Source organism: Sinocyclocheilus grahami, unplaced genomic scaffold (assembly GCF_001515645.1).
Source record: "Sinocyclocheilus grahami isolate Dianchi unplaced genomic scaffold, SAMN03320097.WGS_v1.1 scaffold219.1, whole genome shotgun sequence".
Lineage (NCBI taxonomy): Eukaryota > Metazoa > Chordata > Actinopteri > Cypriniformes > Cyprinidae > Sinocyclocheilus > Sinocyclocheilus grahami.
In genome coordinates, this window is record NW_015505398.1 from 717721 (window position 1) to 741623 (window position 23903).

Below are 23903 nucleotides of genomic sequence, written 5' to 3' on the forward strand. Positions count from 1 at the left end.
ACACATAAACTGGTCTAACATACACATACACACACACACGCACACATACAGTTGGTATAGGAAAGGGTTAAAGTTTAACTCTGCATAGAAAGAGGCATAAAGAATGGATTTTATGGAACACTTTGCATGTATATTCAACAGATCCAAGCCTTCAGGGATACGTCAGATTCTTAGTTCAAACACACCTTTGTAAAAAGGTGTAACTGATACTTAATGCATCAATTAAATCGACTAAGTTTGATACTTGCGAGTCTGTCTGAAAAAGATTCCTGATGCAATCTTAAGGCCCCAAGATCTTGCTGAAGTTGGTTGGTGAGAAAGAACCAGTTTGCGTCAGAGTAACTTGAAGAATGGAAAGGACAAGGCCGAAGAAAGGCCTGGCACCATGCTTTGGTATCCTGAAGCGTTTTCTCACATCTTCATCTTAGCATCTCACTGAACCACCGACTGGGGCGGGTCACATGGAGTGTGGCCTTTAAAGCCTGGAGAGATTCACGCCTCTCAAGATGGGTTTGTCCAATGAGGAAGGCTGAAATCCCAAGCGGGAGGTTGGAAATACTGGGGAGTTTTATGACTCTTTGTCTGTAAGCATGGTATTTTGCATATGTAATTCGCTGGAGTGTTGAGGCACAAATTAGTACCGATTCTTAGAACATCAATATGTTGCATAGGTATCAGCATGTAATATGCACTCTCAGTTAGATCATCCGAAGATGAATTCATAGAGACCAAACATGATATAGGTGAGGTTATATTAACTAGTGGTCTATGATAACATGCATAAAACAGCATACACTACAACAGACAATATACAAGAACAGTAATGGTATACACAATGACCTGAAGGATATGTGTATTCAATCAAAGAAAGGTTTTCCTATGAATTAATTAGAGAACAGTCCATTTCTCTGGGCATTATGTGTCTTTCTTATGAGGAAAATGAGGGAGTTTATCTGCCCGCATTCCTTTAGGCAATAAAACCAGTGATATCAGCATTGGTTACCATGGAACCAGAGGCCTGTTCTGCCTTTCTGAGGTGTTAGGTGCATTTCGGGGGAAGGGTCCATAGACCCTCGTAATTGGCCCTTTGGTTATGTGAGGGGGCGTTAGATATTATTTGTTAAATATAACAAAAAGTTGTGTGTCTGATTGGTCCAAATGCTACAGAGCTCTGGTTCAAAACCCTGTGAAACTACGGTTCGACAAAACAGCTCAAATCCGCAAAAGGAAGTTAAAATAGCATGGCTTCATCAACAAATGCATTTTTATATCACTTTTGCATTTGTTAACACTATCGGGTAGATTTAGGGTTGGGTTTGGTGTAGGGGATATTTCCAACATGATAGAGCATTAACTTTTAGCGACACTCCTCGAATATTTCAATTATGAACCACCGCAATACGTACCTGAAGCAACGTAATACAAACACAGCAATATGTTCCTAACGTAACAAATTGTGAAATGTGCTGTGAGGTATGCAATGACGGTGCAGCAGAAATGTATTTAGAGGCACGTATTTCTAATGAGCCTGGGTTGTTTCTACTAATAGTAACAGTTCAGGAAGTGCTTCGGTGGCAGCAGGTCCAGCCAAGTGTCTTAATGCAAGACTTAATCATTCAGATATAGCTATCAGTTATTAATATGGAGCCATTTCTACAGTTATTTTCATAATGAAGCATGCAAATGGCCCGACCGATATGGGTTTTTTGGGGGCCGATGCCGATCCCGATATTAGGGAGTAAAAAGACCGATATCGATATATCGGCCGATATTCTTTATGTGTAGGCTATATTATAGTACAGTATATAGAATACAGTATATAGCCTACATAAACAGAAAATATATACATAAACAAATTTTTTGCAATGATAACTCGGTGGTGATCAAACACTTATAATGATGTGACAAACATAGGCCTATGTAGTGGAGGCAGGGTATTTAACAATTTAACAATAAACTTTATTATTCAAAATGAGTCTGACATTAGTGCACTTAACAGTAAACTTCACTTCACATATTATAAATAACTTTACGGGGACATTGTTTTTTATTTACTTAGCATTGAGTCTCTCCAACTAGGTGACAACATAGCGTTAAATCACCATTCAACAGACTCAAGAAACCACCGCACTGCCATCTATTATTGGACTGAAGAAAGATACTAACTTTTCAATTTGCTACGTTACTGACTGTACTGACAAACTATGCTGACAACATGCGCCGCAACAGGACGTGACAAAGCGACTGTTGAAAATCATTTGAACTTTGTGTCAGCACGTCATAAATAGAACAAGGCATCAGTTTACTGCATCCATTGTAGACAACATCACTGATTATAATGGGTTCTATTCTACACCGGACGCGAGCAACACGGCGCGACAAAATACAATAGAATTCTATTGTATTTTGTCACTCCACGCGATGTGATGTGACCGATATAAGCATGAGTTCTGGGCCGCGCAGCGGCTGGTATAAACACCAGCATTGACTGAGTGGGCGCGATCAGCTCTGGTGGCCGTAACACAGGCTTTAATACAACGCAGACGCGTGCTGTGATGAGCAGATCAGCTCTAGTCGCTAATGTCACTGAATCTGCTTTTAAAAATGAACCATCCATTCATCATATCATCATGCAAAACTAAGAATTAGAATCATTGTAATGTGACAATCAAATATAGGTGCGGGTGGGTGGCGGGCAGATAATTTGAAGCAACAGACTCAGGTGAAGTTTGAGCTCATTCGTGCATCTCTACACTACACTGACCTGGGTCGCCAGTAGCAAACAATGGAGTGTGCTCTGCTGGACAAACTAAGTAATTACACCATTCAGAAGCATTTAATCTGCATTATATGTTCTGTAAAAAAAAAATTCATATCGGCGGCATATTCGCCGATACCGATAGGTTCATATCGGCCGATAATATCTGCAAAACGATATATCGGTCGGGCTCTACTATTAATGTGAGTGATTTCACTAGTTTTCAACACTCACATCTCTCAATATCATCTCAAGATGATGATATTCTTCTCAAAAGCCATTTAATGTGAAGGGACTGTCTATGCAAATCAAAACATATGCTTTGATTGGTATTTTCATCTGAACAAAATTAAACAGTTGCATGAGCATGCACTATTTTTACAAAATTGTACCCGATTATGAAAGTTTTCCCTTGTTTTATGAAAAACAGGTTTCACGTATACTGGTAATTGTTGCAGGAAGAAGGGAGCATGACTCACCCGCAGCTGGTTTCTAAGAGACTGTCTCCAACCTGTAGAGAGGCCATGCCAAAATCTGCTATCCTGATGTTATTCTTCTCATCCAGCAGCAGGTTCTCTGGCTTCAGGTCTCTGTGGCTACAAAACATGAGAAACTAAATGTTTAAGGTATAAACATCTATACATTAGCAGCTTTCTTAAGTGTCTCTAGGTTTCTCTAATATTTTATTGAGTAAGTGTCAATGACATGAAGAATGAAGAAAATGATTAAGAAAAATTAAGAAAATGACTTATCCATAAGGTTTCTTCGTTATTTCTAAGAAAATAAATATTTTTAACAAAAGTGCTCCACTGCTTATTAACATTTGAAAAAAAAGATATTTGAAAAACTGAACTTGTAGCTCACTCATAAACCTCCAATGGGCACATGGATCTACAAAGATGTTGTGTTTATTTTTATTAAATGATCCAGCTTAACTAAATTTGTATTACTTGTTTAAGCTGCCAGTATCAGACTCAGTCCCAAATCTCTTGATCAGACATCATGGGAAACATCTTGATTCCTTGTACCACTGTGAAATCCTCTGATCTGGAGATAAAAATTCAGAGCTTTCTTTGCCAGTGTCAAGAAGCGAAGCCTCTTTCATCCTGAGCGGGTAAGTGATTGAGGAACACAAGACCATTTTAGGCCCAAGAGATCAGAAAACAGCTTGTACATTTCAAGTATCTTTCAAAAGACAGTTGATCGTGACCTGTGAGCCAATGAGCATTTACTGAAGCTTATCACTTGGGATGGTTTGGCAACAACAACTGGCCAATAATTATTGGTGGGATAGAAACGTGACTTGAACCAGAAATACTGTCCTCCTCCTTTTGCCGCAATAACTACAACTGCACCGAAGTAACCCTAACCGTTCTAAGAACTCATCAACCATCTGCAACCATAGTAAACAACATCAGAAATGAAAACATCTGCCAGGCACCTAATTACTTGATCAAGAGATAGGAAGACAGTCAGAGAGGGACTTGTCAATTTTATCAATGCATGGTAGTCAACTCTCAAGCACCACTATGTTGTCACAATCAACTGATTATTAGTAGTAAGTGTAGCTTTTACACACCACACATTTCCATCTATAAAAGGCTCTGTATGTTGGAGATGATGCAAAAAATGTGACTGCTGGTAGCACCAGCTATAAAAGACCTGGTTATTGCAAAGGTTAAACACAGACCAGCAATAAAGTTCTTTACTACAACGATTGATTCATCTTTCCCATGCCAAGGCAACCAAGGAGAAGGAGGAGCTCTCGGTAATGGAAAGATAGCATGGGGGTCCCGGTCAATACTGGTGTGTGTTTACTGAGAGGCTTTTCTGATTAGCTGCCAGTGAGAGACTGAATGGGTAAAGCAGGACCGACTGAATGATCTCTGGGTATCATGAACTGCAAGTATTGCCAGACACAATCATAAACATCCTTTTAAAATAAACTGTTTGTTTTAAACAAAGTAACCAGGTGCTGTACAATTCAAGCCTGCAAATATGCTATAAAAACATAACCCCCAACTCTAAAGCCATTTTGCTGCTCCGTCTCTCATTATAATGGCTGAAGTGCAAGGAAGTCTCATTATGTGATGTCTAATTATGAATGCTCTGGATGAAAAGGCATCAAAATGAAAGAGAACAGCTTCAGAAAGGAGACCCTTTGTTCTACATGGCAAACTATTTACAAACCAGCCACCAACTCTTGCATGGTAAACAGATGCAAATATTGTGCTAATGGCTACCCCTTCAGTGCATTAGTATATTAGCATATGAAGAGGATATGGTTGTGAGAATTAAAATAGAAACATTATCAGCATTAGCAATAGCTCTTAAAGTTGTGAAAAGTTGATATACTTTTACATGAAAGTACATTTAGGACTACAGTGGAAAACACAGGGGCTGAAGTGCAAGGAAGTCTCATTATGTGATGTCTAATTATGAATGCTCTGGATGAAAAGGCATCAAAATGAAAGAGAACAGCTTCAGAAAGGAGACCCTTTGTTCTACATGGCAAACTATTTACAAACCAGCCACCAACTCTGTCCCAACCTTATGGTTTGAGAGATCAATATAGCAAAAAACATAAGGAATATGCATTGATTTGATTTTATAAAATTATTTGTTAAGTTTTCCACAACTTTTCCCAACCCCCAAACACTGGCCTCTTCCCCCCTTAGTAAAGTGTGCATGGCATTTAACAGCTCAGTGGTTTGTGGAAACTGAGGTGTCCAGCAGGCCTTCCATTCTGCTCACATTAGCTTGCTTTTTCTCTAGTCTTCCATCATTATGCTTTATGTACTGTAAGTATGGAGCTGTGTGAAATGGATGGCCATTATCTTCCCTGACAAAGCACAAGTTCATGGAACCAATAAACACAATCCCCCCTTGAGGAGAGCACTAGTGTCCCGCTGTGACATTGCTGTTATAGCCTAATGTTCCTATAAATGGTTCCTTTAGAAGTAGAGATATTACAGATCCTGTAAACACTTGTGTTTTTAAACGACAGTAGATAACACAACTGAAAAAGTCCTTAATAGACAAGAATAAATTAAATCAAATACACTGACAGTACACCTGGTGCCGACAAAACACTGCCTAATAAAATAGCCTAAGACTTTCCAAAAAAAAAGTTCAGAAACAAGAACCTTGTGGCAGAAACACAGATCACAGCCTTGTTCTCATTCACGTCAAATTAAATATGGTGTCTACCCTGACTGAGGTCAATTTGTTGAGGTTTTAATGGCCACCAATATCTCTATGTGCCTTTTTCTCTATGTGTCCTCCTAATTTTGATGTCCCCAGAATTGCACATTTATCTCTGTATGCACAGCTCATACTTTAAAGCATTGAAATATGCCAACCAATAACTAGTGTCATAAAAAAGCTGTTAATCTTAGAACTGAAGTTCATCACAACCTGCATAGGCTACTCATTATATTCAACCCCAATGTGAAATCCAGACTGCATTGCTGACCTCTATGTCTGTCTTTATTTTAGAATGGAGCAGCAAAGGTACATAAATGCACCCAATCATCAAATCAGCTCTCACACATTCAACATTCAATAGGGCAAAACGGCACTCACACTGCTAATGCATGTCGTCAGTAGCATCAGTAGCTTACATAAACATAGAATCCCCATGTGAGGTTCAGGCCCAGTTATTTAGACATGAGTTGACTCGGTTCAGCTTTTTTTCTTCTTCCTGTGTAACGACCTTGTGTACCTGACAGCACTTATCATGTAAAAGACTGAAGAATTTGACAGGCTTAATTCAAACTTTAGTCTTTCTGTCTGTCCTCACAGTGGGGCCAGAAAGCCGTAATTTTATCCCTGTGAATACAGTGATAGCAGAAGGCTATCAACTGAGCATATTATCTGTGTGGAGGTTTCAAACCCCAGAGAGGAAAATGGCGGCGAACAAGCAGAGGAGAGAACAAGTGATGCCTCCCTGCTATGCTGTTTCTTCAGTGCTTTCCATCACCTATCGAGAAAGGCCTTGAAACCATCCATCAGCTAGTTGAGCTGTGCTGGAAGCATGCAGCATTCTTCATTAGGCTGTGCGCCTGCTGAAATGCATGGTAAACAGATGCAAATATTGTGCTAATGGCTACCCCTTCAGTGCATTAGTATATTAGCATATGAAGAGGATATGGTTGTGAGAATTAAAATAGAAACATTATCAGCATTAGCAATAGCTCTTAAAGTTGTGAAAAGTTGATATACTTTTACATGAAAGTACATTTAGGACTACAGTGGAAAACACAGGCTGCCGTCTAACTGTCTAGTTTGTCACTGTTCTGATGTATAATTTATGAAGTTCTGTAGAGTAATACTATGTTAGTCAGACAGGTTCAAACTTGTTGAAAAGGGATCATTTAAATTTATATAATTTGTAAGTAAAATTTGAGAATCCACAATTTTTTCCAACACAATGTAAGTTGTATCCTAAAGTCACAAACAAAATCTTGATAGGGAAACTCATTAAGGATTTCTATATAATAATCTACATGAAAACAATACAAAGTTCCAAAAATTGACCACATTAAGTATGCATTATTTCAGATTTTTAAAGAATTTTCTGTATCAAACTTGTTATTGCCAAATCATGTCCAGTTAAAAATTAGAACAGTTAAGCAAAATAAACACTTTAAAACTTTAAAAATACAACTCATATATGTTGTTTCAAATAATATATGTAATTTCAAAGGATCTAAAAGTACATAAAAATGGTAATCCAAACATCAATGATTTAAAAACCTGGTGCAACTTTTGGCTGCCTCTTCTTTTAATGAAATAAATGAAATAAGTCTTATTCTGCCTTGATCCATCAGCAAGAGAAGTTTAAACATGAATGCTCTACTTTTTCATTAACAAAACAGAACTGAATTCTTTAAATACCTCTATAAAATGCCCCCATTATTTGTGTTTTTGTGGTAGGACATCTCATTACCACACTACGCTTCATAATTACTGCATCATTTGTATAATTGTTTCGATAAAGAGAAACTACGCTGCAGTGAAAATAAAGGATTTGTTTCTCAGCATTTCAACTTAAAATTGGTTAAAAATTTAGGGAGCTGTATATGAAGGCAAAAACCTTCATTATTTTCTGTTGTACAGTTAACTGAAACCCTCTCGGCTGAAGTCAGAAAAGAATGAGAGAAAGGATATAGAGAAAATTTGAGCACATTTTTCATTTATATCTAAAAAATGTGGAGAGATAATGCTTGAGGATACACTCTGTGATAAAACGGTACTTTTCTGCAGTTGCACTGGAGGGGAGCTATCAATCTCTGACCCAGAAAGTGTGTGTGAGTGTGTGGCTTGAAACTTGCGCAAATGTGCAAAATAGCAATATCTCAATATAATGTTATTACGTATTCAAAACAATGCGTAGTAATGACTGAACAATGCCTCACTTGAGATGGCTTTCACCATAAATAATAAATGAGACAACAGCAAGTACAACATGCCGGACAATAACAGCTGATGGCTATACATCCAAGTCGTATATACATATCATCCAAGTGGATGCTGCACACTGGTGGTGGTTGAGGAGAGACCCCCCCATATGATTGTAAAGCGTGTACAACAATACGCAATAAAGCGCTATATAAATGCATCATTCATTCATTCATACAGTACATGATGTATGAAAATAGACAACATTTTTAGCGGCAACAAAACCAACACATTTGACTTTCTTGAACTAAACTAAGGAGTGTGCCAAGCTTTGAATGCTCAAAATTAAGGATTTTGATTTCCTATAAAACAGATTTTAACACAGTCCAGAACTCTTACCATATAGAGTGACTGTGACAGAAGTCCAGCGCTGAGATGATCTGTCTGAAGAACTTCCTGGCCTCTTTGGGTGTTAACCTGCCCTTCTTTACCAGGTAGTCAAAGAGCTCTCCACCTGACACATGCTCTAGAACCAAATATCTGTGGAAGAAAACCAGTGGAAGTAAGAAACCCTGACACACTGCAGCTTTGAAACTCCCAGGACAGGTCTATTATCATGCCCATCATTTTTGAAAGAAGTCTCTTATGCTCACCAAGGCTGCATTTATCTGATCAAAAATATAATGAAAATAGTGATATTGTGAAATATTATGACAATTTAAAATAACCACTTTACATTTTAATATTTTTAAAATGCAATTTATTCCTGTGATGACAAATTACTCCAGCCTTCAGTGTCACATGATCCTTCAGAAATCATTCTAATATGCTGATTTGCTGCTCAAGAAATGATTTTTCATGGAAATAATATAAATACTTCTTTGTAGAAGACATTTTTGTAACAATGTACAAGTCATTGTCACTTTTGACCAATTTAATTAAAAAAATAAATAAAAATGCACCCAAACTCTTAAATGTACTCCAGTAGTCTGAGACTGCTAATGAAAATGCTTCTGTTTTCTATTTTTTACTTAAAACAAAATTGTTAAAGGGATAGTTCACCCAAAAATGGTCAAGGTCCAGAAAGGTAGTAAGGACATTGTTGTTGAAATAGTCCATGTGACATCAGTGGTTCAACCTTAATTTTATGAAGCTACAAGAATACTTTTTGTGAGCAAAACCATCTGTCAGAACGCTGGCTCCAGCGTCAACAGCATCACATGCATGCGTCATGCTAGTCTCGTGAATGCGCATTGAAGACTGACAGGAAAGAGAAGAAATTGTTGAATGAAATCATTATTTTTGTTTTCTTTGTGCACAAAAAGTATTCTCGTAGCTTCATAAAATTAAGGTTGAACCACTGATGTCACATGGACTATTTTATCGATGTCCTTACTACCTTTCTCAGCCCTGAATGTGTCAGTTGTGTTGCTGTCTATGGAGGGCCAGAAAGCTCTCGGATTTCATCAAAAATATCTTAATTTGTGTTCCGAAGGTTTGGAACGACATGACGGTGAGTAATTAATGACAGAATTTTCATTTTTGGGTGAACTATCCCTTTAATTACAACTTATGCTAACAATATAACAATTTGAATAATCTATTAAACATCATAATATTTAAAATTCCCCCAAAAATTTGTTTCACATAATGTTATAAATGGGAAATAAGTAAATAAATAAACAAATACACCCTACATTTTCAATGTAGTATCAGACTGTTGGACCCCACTGCATTTGAGTGAATGTGTAAATGTGTGCGAAATGTCTTCCTGCAATTGGCCTGTCTGATGGGCAAACACATTTATGTCATACTCACGCATTTATGTATTCATGAGATACACACAAACTCCCATTCACATGCAGTCACATTTGAACACACACACACAAACACACTCACTGACACACCAGACGTCTGATTTATTAGTCGATTAAAGGATTTTCTCATGCGATTACCTGTCAGCGTTATTTAATTTAAGGATGGATTCGTACTTGATTTGTGTGCGTAAAAATGTTCATAGGCAAATATTTTACGAGCATGCGGCCCATACATCTGTGTCATCTGAATATTAAGAAAACAAATTCCTCAGCTGCATCCATGGTGGCTCCTTTATCAATTATTGAAAACTACATTAAGCCCAGCCACTGGAGCGCACGCACATATCCACGGATATCAGCGTGTCTGCTCTTCCGTACAGACACAGAGTTTACCAGCCACTTATACACACTCAGATTATACATTGCATGATGCATGGATAAACAAAAATGGTGTATACTCACAAATATTTCTTATTTTCATAGACATCGTGCAACTTCAAAACATGAGGGTGTTCTATAAGCTTCAGAATAGCTATTTCTCTTTCCACCTGTAAAGACAGAGAGAGAAAAAATTATTAGAATTGTTTCAGTTTTACATTCAGTAACATAAGGTCAGAGTAAAACACGAGGAGCCAATGACAATAACAGCCTCTGGTTAGTCTGTGATAGCAGAATGATGTTGTATCGTATTATCTTGCCTAGCCATGCCTAATTAGCATTCCAACACTTTCATTAAGTGGTTAACCCATTAATCACTTTTTGGCAAGTAGAAAATAAACAGAAGACTGCAAGTGCAAGTGCCTGGCCTCATAACAAGATGCCTTTGATGAAGAGTTCAGATGAATAATAAGTGGACAGGACTCTAATTGCATTAGTCTTTGGAAAGGGATACAGCAGCATGATATGGTGATCCATCATCACAGCTGCACCAAGTGTCCCACATTAGATATTGAGAGGTGGTAATTAGCGAACATACAGTGCTTCATCGATGTGTTGACGTGTTGTGTTGTTTTTAGGGAGTGTACACTCCTGCTGCTGCCGCGGGAAAATCCATCTCGTTGCTTTGGGGGAGCACCAGAAATAATTAGACTTAATTATCGGTGGGAATATGGGAACAGCTAATAAGGATAATCCCACACTAATGAAAGTTGCATTGCTCAAGTCGACACTGCATGAAGTCTCCCATCACGCACCTGCTCAGAGACTAACCTTGTACAGTGTCCAAGTGAGCCACCACAATCCTATTAGACCCAATCACCTTTCATTTGTACACAGCCAATCAATACTCTATGGAGCAAAAACAATTATAGAAGCAGAGGTGTTATGAACTGAAGGGGAATGTTTTGGTCAGGACTGATGGATGCAAACATCAGAATTTGTCGATTTGTAGCACTGAATATGCAGCTTTTATATAATATTGTACATTTTAACAAAATTGAAGGAGCTTCCATGTATGATGGACAACTGTTAGGTACTTTTCTTTCACAATGTGGCCCAATTAATAAAAAAAATAAAATAAATTGGGGTAATAAAGTGGATAAAACTGTTGCCTCACAACAAGAAGGTCCTGGCTTTTATTTCAGTATCACTGACATACTATTATAGTTTTAATTAACAGTCTGAATTATTTTTATATTTTCCATTTTCATGTTTATGTTAAAGTTTTAACCTCTTAAGACCCGGCAAAACATTTTAGGAAAAAATTAGTATTTTTTCATGTCATTACATTGTTTAGAGCATAAAAAAATGTTTTATGATATTTCATTCATAAGTTATGCCACGTCCTTGGTAGAGGACATCGGGACTCAATTTCTTTAAAAAACTAAAAAGACATGAATGAACATGCACAGGCAAAAACAATTGATTTTTTTTAAATCACCAATACATTTTTAGTTTTCAGGATTTTTTTTTTTTACCAAACTTTGTATAAAGATAGTTCTCAACTATGTTAAAACAGAATTATTTGATATACCATTTTTCTTCATGCAAAATGTGTGTAAAATGGCCATAAACAGGTTTTCTCATTATATATAATGTATCTATAAACTAAATCTAATTTGCATATTAATGTGTTTTTGGGGCAACATGTAATGAAGAAAGAAGTGTAATAATGGGAGTAATAATTGACAAGATTTTAATAATAATATATAATATTTCATAGGAATATTGAAATATATTTTCTCTCCCTATTCATTTGTTGTGCCTCCCAAAATGCGTAATAAACATTCTTTTAGTCCTGGTGTCCTCATATGAGGACATGTATGAAATCAACGTCCTGTTTCATAACAGTAAGTCATATTTTGATTTGAAACCCCATGACATTTTCCTGAGATGTTGATTTATGACACACAGTTTAAAAATTTGTCAGATTTAAATGACAATTACAATATATTATCATATTTCCATAAGAGTGTCACTAAATTAATATCAGACATTACTGAAGACCAAGGAGAGGGAGTGGTCATGGTGAAACATCCAAACATTTAGTATCTCTAAAAAGCCCTGAATGTGCTCTGTACAGGACATCCAGACTTAAAACTGTGGCATGTATAGTCTCAGAGAAATTCACTAAAATATAATGTCCTCATATGAGGTTGCAGGGTCTCAGGAGGTTCTAGTTTATTTGATTTTCGTACATCAAGTTTAACTAAATGAAAATGTTTCCTTGGCAACTAGCTAAAATAAAAGTTATTTTAAAATATTTTAATTCAATTGACATTTATTTTATTTCAAGTATATATTTATTTACTTCTTACTTGCATACTTACTAGTTTTAGTCAATATAATAACCCTGATTCGAGTCCGGGTGGGATCCCACAATCCTACATAGGACAAGCGGTTTGGAGAATGGACGGATGGATGCAATAACGGTATTTGGTTTTATAGTGAAGAAATACATACACAGGCACAATTTGTTTCTCTGCAAAACTAATTTCAAGACGTGAGGGCAAAATGTAGGATCATGACAAACATAAACTGTCAAGTGACTCCAGACTTTTGACTGGTGGGATACATTAACACCATCAAAAACATCCAATACGATTACAGATGGAGTTAGATCTAAGAGCAGAAGCACAAACACACACAGGTCTTTCTTTGGGCTCAATCACCCTGTTCCATACAAACACTATCTCTCTAACCATGTGGCTGCAGCCTTTCTTCTCCACATCTCTTATGTCACTCCAAAACCAGAACACGGCCGACCCAAGTAAAGAGAGAGAGAGAGAGAGAGAGAGAGAGAGAGAGAGAGAGAGGCATGTCAATTTATCACCATCAAAGCCCCAGTTCTTCAAAGGTCTATCACCTGGACCTCTGCAACAGAGCAAAAAAAAAAAGCTAAATAAATAATGAAATATTTCCTTCTTTAATCTGTGTCTCACTGACTGCCTTACATATCAATCCCTGTCAGGGCAAGCTTCTCTCAACATTTCTCTCTTGTTCTCACATTCTCTCAGTGTTTTTTCTTTATTTAGCAGATGGCTTTGAGCTCAACTTTAGGTGAACTATAGAGAGAGCCTCTCCCTGATCTATCACAGCACATGATCTTTCTCATTGGGTTTGCACAATCACTGTAATCATTCAGGGGCAGGATGCTTGTTTCTGCTCCTGGCAGAGCCTTTGATTATTCCCTGTGCTGCCACCGCTAGTCTCATGCACCTGCATTATGTGTCCTTGCCAATTTGGAAAGAACAAACTGCTTATGAAGCATCTTCTGTGCCGAGACCCACAATTAATATGTGCTCGAAGTGAGCGCAAAGGCGAAAAAATGCTTAATGATCACATATTAAATAGAATAGACTCTCTGTACAATCAGGTTTATCCCGCAGTCCATTCTTGGCCCATGTCAGAGCTGCTTTGTCACATGATAATGGCGGGATATATTCCTCCAATGTTAGCCCTCAGAATAACATGACCTTTTCTAAATGAATAAGCAGCAAGCCCAACAAATAAGGAACAATGACAGAGCTCAAGTGTGTGAGTATATGTGTGTGTCTGAACTGGTTGAGTAAGTACATTAGTTTTTCTACTTTTCATTGATTTCTACTGTTTTGAATGAGCTGATGATATGTTTCATTCCAAAACCCTTACAATCTTTCCTGAATTTTTACATTAAAAAAAGAAATGTCATTCCAAACCCGTGTGACTTTCTTTCTTCTGCAGAACACAAAAGAAGATATTGTGAAGAATGTTTTTGGACCCCACCAGTGCCATTTTAATATTACTTTAATATTATTAATACATTTTTTTAAATTATTTATTTATATTACTTTAGTATTATGTAAACAGTGCATGCTTAAGTATTATGCAAGTTGATATTCTGGTCATATTTTTTTCCAAGCACATTTGACCAATTCCAAACCACATCAATCTTAATAACTACTATTAACTTTGCATTTAACCATTTATAATAGGGATGCACCGATATGAAAATTTTGGCCGATACCGATAACCGATTATTCTTTATTTTTGAAAGCCGATAACCGATATGTTGGCCGATAAATCTATATCCAAATTGTTATATACTTTTTGAGAGCCTGATTACAAAAAAGGTCTCATCATTAAAAGTCACATCCCAAACACTTCAACATAAGCAGCCTAGTTTGAACGGTGTACGTTTTAAAAATATTTTTACTCTCCCATTACCAAATTTAGTCATAAAAAAGTCTTACAAATAAATAAAATAATGCATAAATAATGCAAACAAGTCACTGGACATCATTACACGTGTAAAGAATCAAAATGAATGCGCCAGTGATATATAATTGTTAACAAGGGCTGGAAGTGAAAAGTGCCTTATACTTAGGTGTGCTTAATTATTAAGCAGGTTTCCTTTCTCAGGTACAATGCGCCAAAAAAGAGATTTAACTCACACTGAAAAGTCAAAAGTTATTAAATGCCCATGAGAAATATTTAAAACTAGTTCAATACAGAAATTGCAAAATTAAATCATGACCACTGAACAGCGAAATGCTCACTGGGTCAGCAAGGTCAAAAAAAAGAAGTATCACAATTTTAGTTTTAGCAATTTTGATATGTGCTTTTGTCATTTTCTTAGTATTTTTAATGTTTCTATTTTAGCTTTAAATTATTTTAATCTTAAATTTTGTAAATTTAAAACTTCAGCTTAAATTTATTTTATTTCAGTTACTTGCCAAGGAAACTCTTTAATTTAATTTTTCATCTAATATTTATATTTTATTTTATTTCAGCTTGATCTGAGTTAACAAAAATGTCACTGACTTGTGGCCATTTAACCTTGTAATTTTATGTCATACCCAAACTGAAATGTTTCTCTCTAGGGAAATTAATCATTTGATAATCACTTTTGTTGGCAAGAAAGATGCTATTACAGTGGTGCTAGGAAACACTTTCATTTATTTTTTCATCTAATATTTATATTTTATTTTATTTCAGCTTGATTTCAGTTAACACATTTTTTTTAATCATTTTAGTTTTATATAACAATAACAACATTGGACCCCACTGTCTTTCATTGTATAGGGAAAAAAAGAGGTCATACAATGATAACAGAATGTTTTGGTGAACTGTTTCTTTAAGACACTATTTATATGTTCATTAAGCTGCTTTTCTCATCAGTGTGTGATATTTCAGGTTTTAGTACACTCATGAGGACATTTGGCCCTCACAATGTAGGCAAAACATGACCCACGCACACATACACACACACTCATCCGTCTACAGCAGGTGTAAAGCTCTGCTGGCACAGACAGGAGAAGGGAAATCCAAACATACACCATTTACCTGCACATCAGATCTCTGCCAAACAGCACTTGTGATCACAGGATAATGGAGACTTCATCTTATCAACAAACCCCAGTAACCCTGTCTGAATCCAAATGAGTTAAATCCAACTCTAATACAGAGTTAACACTTAGAGCAAGTCCAAAAAACAGAGACAGCAGCAGCAAACCAGGTATTTGTTATGATTTTAATGAACCAATAAACACACACACACACACACACACACACACACAGTTTTGTTTTTGTGAAAAGTGGGGACATCCCATAGGCGTAATGGTTTTTATACTGTACAGACCGTAAACAGAGACAGCAGCAGCAAACCAGGTATTTGTTATGATTTTAATGAACCAATAAACACACACACACACACACACAGTTTTGTTTTTGTGAAAAGTGGGGACATCCCATAGGCGTAATGGTTTTTATACTGTACAGACCGTATATTCTATTGCTCTACACCAACCCTACCCCTAAACCTACCCCTACAGAATTTCAATACACTCCTTTTTGTGTGATTTATAAGTGTTTTGAAAAGTGGGGACATGGGGTAATGTCCTGAAAAGTCACTTTCTCCTTGTAATACCTATGTCATACCTTTGTCATTATACAAATTTATGTCCTCATTTGTCACAAAAACGCGCACACACACACTCTTCTGATTATGCGGACAGATAGGAGCAGAGAAGTGATCTGCATCATTCCTCATTATAAAAGAGGAGACCGGCTCACCTCAGTGCCCTTTTTCATTGAGTTTCCATGTTTAACAATTAGCACCACTGTAATAGCATCTTTCTTGCCAACAAAGTGATTATCAAGTGATTAATTTCCCTAGAGAGAAAGATTTCAGTTTGGGTATGACATAAAATTACAAGGTTAAATGGCCACAAGTCAATGACATTAATGACATTGATGTATTTGGTTTCAATTGATAACACGCAGGGTTCTAGACAGGAAAGAGACTTCATTTTTCCAATGGCTTTGAGCAGAGAGGGAAAAATGAATGACTAATCCTGGATATTGAGAGAGAAAAAGAAAGAGAAAAAGAAATGTGTGAAAATGTGTGCATGTCACAGAGTACTTTTTTCCCTTTGCAATTCAGATTTAATTAAGAACATTGCAATTTAAACCAGCATATTTAACAGTGTATAATTCAACACGTCCTAAACAAACAACTTTCAACCTCTGCCTTTGTTAATGGATTTAACATAATTTATTATGCTCAATTATTGTATGATTTCAGGTTGCAGATGGTGTGTTGATGCATGCTAATAAAACTGTACTTGTGTGGATGGTCACACAACACACAGCAAATGAATGAAGGCAGACAGAGCTCATGTTCTCACAGCTGGGACTGGGACACAACTCTAATGTATTGGAGAGGCATCAGATTTTACCCAATAACAGCACATTTAACCACACAGCTGTCTGTTGTTGTGTTTAAAGGTTTGGTTATATGTTATGTGTGACTTTATGAGTGTTTACAACAATGTGTTTTATTGGCAATTTGCAAAAGTGTGTGCGTGAAGAGCTCATGAAGTGATGATGAGATGGAGGGGGAGGTGTTTGCCACTTGTTTCCAGAGCTCTGCTGTTCTGTCCAAACTCTCCAGTGCCCACTAGCTGAGCAGACCTGGCACACACACACACACAACCGGTCATTCTTACCCATACATAAACATGCATTCACAAACAATTTCAAGCAGAGTTCAGGGGTGACACTAATTTGCAGTGACAAAGCAACTGGAAGTAATTTTTTGTAAATGAGATTTGGCGATTTCTAGAAACATGAGTAACTATAGGTGATGCAGCCATTGAGCAGGGATGCATCATATATCAGCAGTCATAGTGGTATTGACCAATAAATGTGGCTTTTTAAAATGTCAGCTATTGGTTCAATAAGTAAAAAGGCTGATATATTTAAGCTTATAAATGAAAGCCAAATGATCATGGGACCCACATTATTGAAATTTTTTTTTAAAAAATGTAAAAAAAAATAAAAATAATAATAATATATAATATATATATATATATATATATATATATATATATATATATATATACATAAATGCATTTGCAATTTTAAATAAAATAAAACAAAAAAATCCTTTTAAAATTCTTTTTTTTATGTGTTTAAAATAAAATTTCTAATTTTAAGCATATATAACTGTAGACTTTTTAGGTAAGATAAAATCAAATTTCCATTTAACTTTGATAAAAATGTACTACATTTTCCTTATTTAAAGCATGTAAAGGAATTTTTAGGTGAGCATTTATCAGTCTAAATTTTATATCTAAGAACGGGCAATATGCGTATTATATATTATATACATACAGTAACATTACATATATAGGCTATATACAGAATGTCCATATTAGTGAGCAGCGAATGTCAATGGAAATGCAGGCCGTGATGCACCACCTGAAACGTTTGGATACAGCAGTCATATAGAAACACCTATAATCAACCAAGAGCACAGACACTCGCTGACCTCCAGGGTTTAATTGCTGTCAGCGTGAGCGCGACTTTACATGTGACACACCATCACCTCTCCTTCTGCCAGTTCCCTGATCTATTCATCATTGATGCCTCTTTCCTCCAATCCATCTTAATTCCTCAAGCTCTCTCACAACACACCAACTTCCCAATCAAAGCAATGGAAGAGCAGCAGATGAAGAAACCCATAAAAAACAGAAAAGCGGAAGCAAAGCACTCAAGTTGCGCTTCTTTAATAAAGATGGAGGCTGTTCAGTAGCGGCGGTTCTCCTGGGAGCTGCTGTGGCTTTGTAACTAATTAACTCAAACACATGTGGAAACAGACACTTGAGCACGAGGGGGAGGAGGGGGTTAAAGCAGCAGACCTTAACGTCTCACTGAAGGCTTAGACGAGGAGCTCTGGGAGGCATATCATGGCTTAGCTAATACCTCCAGAGACACACCGTACAGGATATCGGTGGATATTAAACACAATTGTCATCCCTCGGTGATAGCCAATCCATCTACACAACCAACCAGCAGCTGTGGCTCCAATCAGATCCATCAGGTGTGAGTAGGTCTGAAAACGGCTGGACGGCAAATGAGTGAAAACTCAGTGGAAAGGAGGAAAGCAGAACAACAGGGAAAGAGGACAATGAAATGCATAATTAAAGGTGGAGTTTCTTTGCACACTAACAGGACCACATTTCAAATATAATGATTATTTCAAAACCAGGTTCTTTGGAATACATGTGCCAGTGGGGACATTTCGGCAGAATGATATTAGATTTGGTTCTTGAATGTTTTGTGACACTTTCAAAGTGAAATGTCTGGTTGAGTGGTGTTGAAAGTGGGTTAAGTATTATCCAAACCAGGTGAGCATGAATCTGGCAATGTTTTAATACGTTGGTGGTTGCAAGGCTATACCAGGTGAGCTACTGAGCAAGGTTACTATGTCAGAAAAGCCATTCATATGGAATTGGTTGTGTAATACAAACATCAAAATGTATTAATTTACCAATCACGCACTATGGTAAAAGTATTTTGAGGTCATAACACAGTATTGTGCAAAAAGTGTGTGAAAATAAGTCTTTACTAATTGATCATCTGCCTCTGCATTCATAATTTGTGTGAAAAGAAATACAAGTTGCTGGTGTTTTACTGTCACTGGTCATTTTAGCCGAAAAGCGCAATGCATATGTTTTTGGAGTTTTTCAAAAATGTAGGTAGAGGCAAGTTTTTCTAATGAGCCTAGGTTGACTATTTTCAAAGGTTTCCTAAACCGTTCAATCACTCAGAGATGTGATCACATACATTCAGGATACAAGAGGACAAAATGGATAATTTCAGAATCAAACATTGCTTAAATAAAACACTATTAGTTGACCACTAATCTGAATATTAAAGGGTTTACCCAAAAATGAAAAATCTGTCATTAATTACTCACCCTCATGTCGTTCCAAACCCGTAAGACCGTTGTTCATCTTTGATACTTTTGATGAAATCTGAGAGCTTTCTGACCCTGCATAAACAGCAATGGAACTACCACGGTCAAGGCACAGAAACGTAGTAAGGACATTGTTAAAGGGGTCATCGGATGCAAAGTTCACTTTTACATGTTGTTTGAACTGAAATGTGTCTTGGCAGTGTGTGTACACAATAGGGCTGGGCGATATGTCAAAAATATCTTATCGATAATCGCCTTAAAAATATCGCGATATCCGATAATATCGTCTACCCAAGCCCCACCTCCACTACGCCCCGCCCCTGCCGAGACAACATTGCCGGCATGCACCATAAACACACACCAGGTTCAGTTTGGCCTTAATTATTGCCACATTAAAGTTTAGTTTTACTTTTCTTAGTTTGTGCTTAAACTAACAGAAAACATTAGCTTTGCTGTTATGTTGGTGTTGCTAATTTCCACTCTGTTCTTATCAAATTTGTGTTTGAAATGAATTTCGTTTTGTGAGGAGAACTGTTGAGGAAAAATAATATAACCCAATTTTAAGTTCATCATGGTGAAGCTGGACATTCTGGCGGTGATTGTAAGAATGATAAATGCATGTTGATATCATATAGTATAATGTCTTGAATAAAATTTGCCTATTTCCTATGTTTCTCTTTCTTTTTGGCATTATCATGTGTGTAGACACATTTCATGACGGTAAGTTTAATTTCCTTGATTATAACAATTGTAGCGTTGTTTTAAACTTGTAGTCAAGCTATAACGTAGGCTATTTGATATTTATCATACATGACTAAAATCATTCAGGGATTAAAAAACGTGTTTTTCTCTTTCTGGTAGCCTAGTTCGGAGGTCTCTTTTGGCCCGTTTTTAACGAAATAAAAATAACTGCTTTATTTATTTAGAAGCAGGGTAATTAAAATTTTATTTTTGTATTTTAATTTTTATAATTTTTATTTTATGAATCAAAATACAACGGCCACTATATAATATTCAGTATTGGGCTGCCGAAACTCCGAACGCATGCATGTTGAGGGGCGAACTGAGATATAGGCCTATAATGTCTTCATCCGTTTGCGCAAATTAATTAAGCATTTATAGTGCTATATCTCAGCTTAATTAAACATAATTATACTGTATACACTGTTTAAAAATAAAAATAAAAACAGGGCACTCTGTGCGTTGTATAAATAGGCTGTGAAGGAATTTGTGTATTTTAATTAAACTCATGTTTGTGGTTTTTCATCATTATACAGTCTGTTTAAATAATTATTCAGAAACACATGCAGTGTTACTATTTGTCTTTTTTCTGTTAAACTTTTATTAAACTGCAGATCAAAATAGAATAGGCCTATACCCTAAATAAGGATAAATTATATTTATCGCATCTCCAAAATAATCGCATACAGAGATGCACGTTGCCATTACAGTAGTCAGCACCGAACAACAGGCAAATAACATATAAACTGCTGTTACAAAAGTGATTCAGTCAAGATCAGTGAGGGATTTTCTTTTCTTTCGTTCTTTAAATTAACATTAATGACTGGCGGCAGCGGCTGCTGTCAATGCACGGATCCAATACACCCTTGTTTTCTTTCTCAGCTCTTTGCGTTCACTTAAGACATATCCGATTGTATTTAAGGGACAGTTTGATATAATTCTGTGTGTATTTGTCCATTCGAATGTGTAAGAATGCGAGAAAGAGAGCTCAGTCCAGTGTTCACGTATATAAGAGGTGGCTTTTGTGCATGCGCTTTGTAGGGATGGGCGATACCACTTATTTTGTTTTCGATACGATACCGATATTTTTCAAGGCAGTATCGTCGATATCGATACCGATTCGATACTTCTGCACTAAACTTTTAAATGATGAAATGTATTAAATTATTAAATTACTAAGAGTAAAATGGGTAATAATAAGCACTTAACTTTGTTTAAAATGCATTTTAACATTCAATATGCCTTATATATTTCAACGTTCAATTTAAATAACTGTAATTGCACAAACTATGTAGGCTACAATTTCAGTTTGTTTATTGTGAAATAACTCTGTCCTTCTGTCCTCTGATAAGCATTGTTCAGAGCTGCCGTTACCAAAAGCTTTAATGCTTTCTTATGATACTTTTGGGAAAAACAGCCCTGTTTGAATGCACTGTCAGCAGTGAGTGAACGCTCTCTGTGATTATTGGTTCTGTCTTGCAACATTTGCGTGTGTTCAGATGAGAAGGAAAATAGTTCTATCCTACACAATTACTCGCTAACAAAGGTTATTCGTCCAATTCGATGCATATTGTACGCATTATATTTTTGTTAAATTAACAAAATCACTGGTAAATAAAACACACCTTAGTATCGATATTTTTTGTTGTATCGATACGCCCATCCCTAGCGCTTTGTGTGTGTGAGCAGCACAGAAAACAGCGCGCGAGTGCAGAAGCACTCTATTCTATTTCGTCTTCTTGCAGTTGAATCTTTTGAAATCACAATAAATGCGCATACAGGAATCGAGAAGCAGAATCTAAATTTAATTTTATAAGAAGTAATTTGATTACTGACTTTACGCATCTAATCTGATTTCCACAATTGGAATAGCTTTTCGATGCCCAACCCTCCTACTAAATTGTTTCATTCTTGCATGCAAAAAGACCTGTATGGTTACTATGGGGCTATGTAAAATATTTTTGCAACATAATTGTTGTTTATCAATTCAACAAATAACTTTTTTTTATCATTTCTCTTTTTTTTTCAGATAATGTCTATAATCCTATGTTACCTGACTGTTGACATCGACATCACGATACTTATGAGACATCGTCGATATACGATCATATCAATCGATACGATAATGTCATATCGCCCAGCCCTAGTACACAACCACCCTATAATGATAAAAATCCACCCAGTGTTTTTGATTTAAATATTGATAAATCATGACCCCTTTCTAAAATCAAGCTGTTCTCAGATTATTGGCTGTGTGACTTCACACAGACCCAGGCCCCTCCCACAATTGTTGATTGACACTGGTGTTTTATCACAGACCCTCCCTGAGTAAGCTGTCATCAGTCCGCCATTGTTTCGACACCGGAGCAGGGGTAGACAAGAATAACTCCTAAGCGATTGAGGTGTTTTGTTGTTGGATGTAATAATGAACATCGTCATTTACTCCTGACATCTGAGCCACTCAAGACACATTGGATTGCGTTTGTTTTTGAAGGGAATGCATCCCTGATCTACCTGAATGTGTTTATGTTCCCGCGAATCATTCGTGATCCAGCCTTACCTCCAGAAGAAGTGAGCATAAGTTATTTTAATGAATTTTGCAAATAGCCTTTCCTAATAACTTGCTATTTAGCAAGTTTCACGATGAAAGCAGCTAAAGTTTACCACCTCTCAGAGAACTGCGCGTCACCCCATGGAAGAGAGGGGCAGGGTGAGCAGAGCTCATTAGCATTTAAAGGGAAATGCACCATAACAGCTTGCTGTGAACAGAGCTGCTTTTGACAGGTTAATAGGCTGTTGTTTTACACTACACTCTTAAAAATAAAGGTGCTTCAAAAGGTTCTTCAAGCGATGCCATAGAATAACCATTTTTTGGTTCCACAAAGAACCATTCAGTCAAAGGTTCTTTAAAGAACCATCTCTTTCTTACCTTTTTGTAATCTGAAGAACCTTCTTTCGCCACAAAGAACCTTTTGTGAAACAGAAAGGTTCTTCAGATGTTAAAGGTTCTTTATGGAACCATTTAGACAAAAAGGTTCTTCTATGGCATCGTGAAGCACCTTTATTTTTAAGAGTGTACCATTGAGAAATTATAGACTATAGACTATATAAGTATGTTATAGACTTTTCATTAAGACCCTAAAGAATCATCAACTTGTGGAAAATGGGCTTTCAATGACCCCTTTAAAACAGTCCATGTGACGTGACAGTGGTTCAACCGAAATTTTATGAAGCTACAAGAATACTTTTTGTGCGCAAAAGAAAACAAAAATAAGGACTTTATTCAATGATTTCTTTTCTTCCAGTCAGTCAATCAAAAATAACTTTTTTTGTGTTCCGAAGATGAACGAAGGTCTTACGGGTTTGGAACGACATGAGGGTGAGTAATTAATAAATATCCCTTTAAAGGAGGTTACAGCCCTGCTACCACCTCAGGTGGATGAATATGTAATTCAGCAGGAAACAATGGAAACACATCCAATAAGTACATTTGTACATGCGC

At 36.6% G+C, this 23903-nt stretch overlaps 1 protein-coding gene across 1 annotated transcript in view; it reads right to left on the bottom strand.

The window, feature by feature from the left end:
* LOC107596488 (serine/threonine-protein kinase BRSK2-like) overlaps nucleotides 1-23903 on the bottom strand; it is a 151529-nt gene that overhangs the window by 21567 nt on the left and 106059 nt on the right. The window contains exons 3-5 of the mRNA XM_016287235.1: nucleotides 10441-10526; nucleotides 8561-8701; nucleotides 3238-3354 (exon numbers count right to left, since the gene is read on the bottom strand). Coding sequence (XP_016142721.1) covers nucleotides 3238-3354; nucleotides 8561-8701; nucleotides 10441-10526 — 344 coding nt within the window. The remainder of the gene's footprint in view (nucleotides 1-3237; nucleotides 3355-8560; nucleotides 8702-10440; nucleotides 10527-23903) is intronic.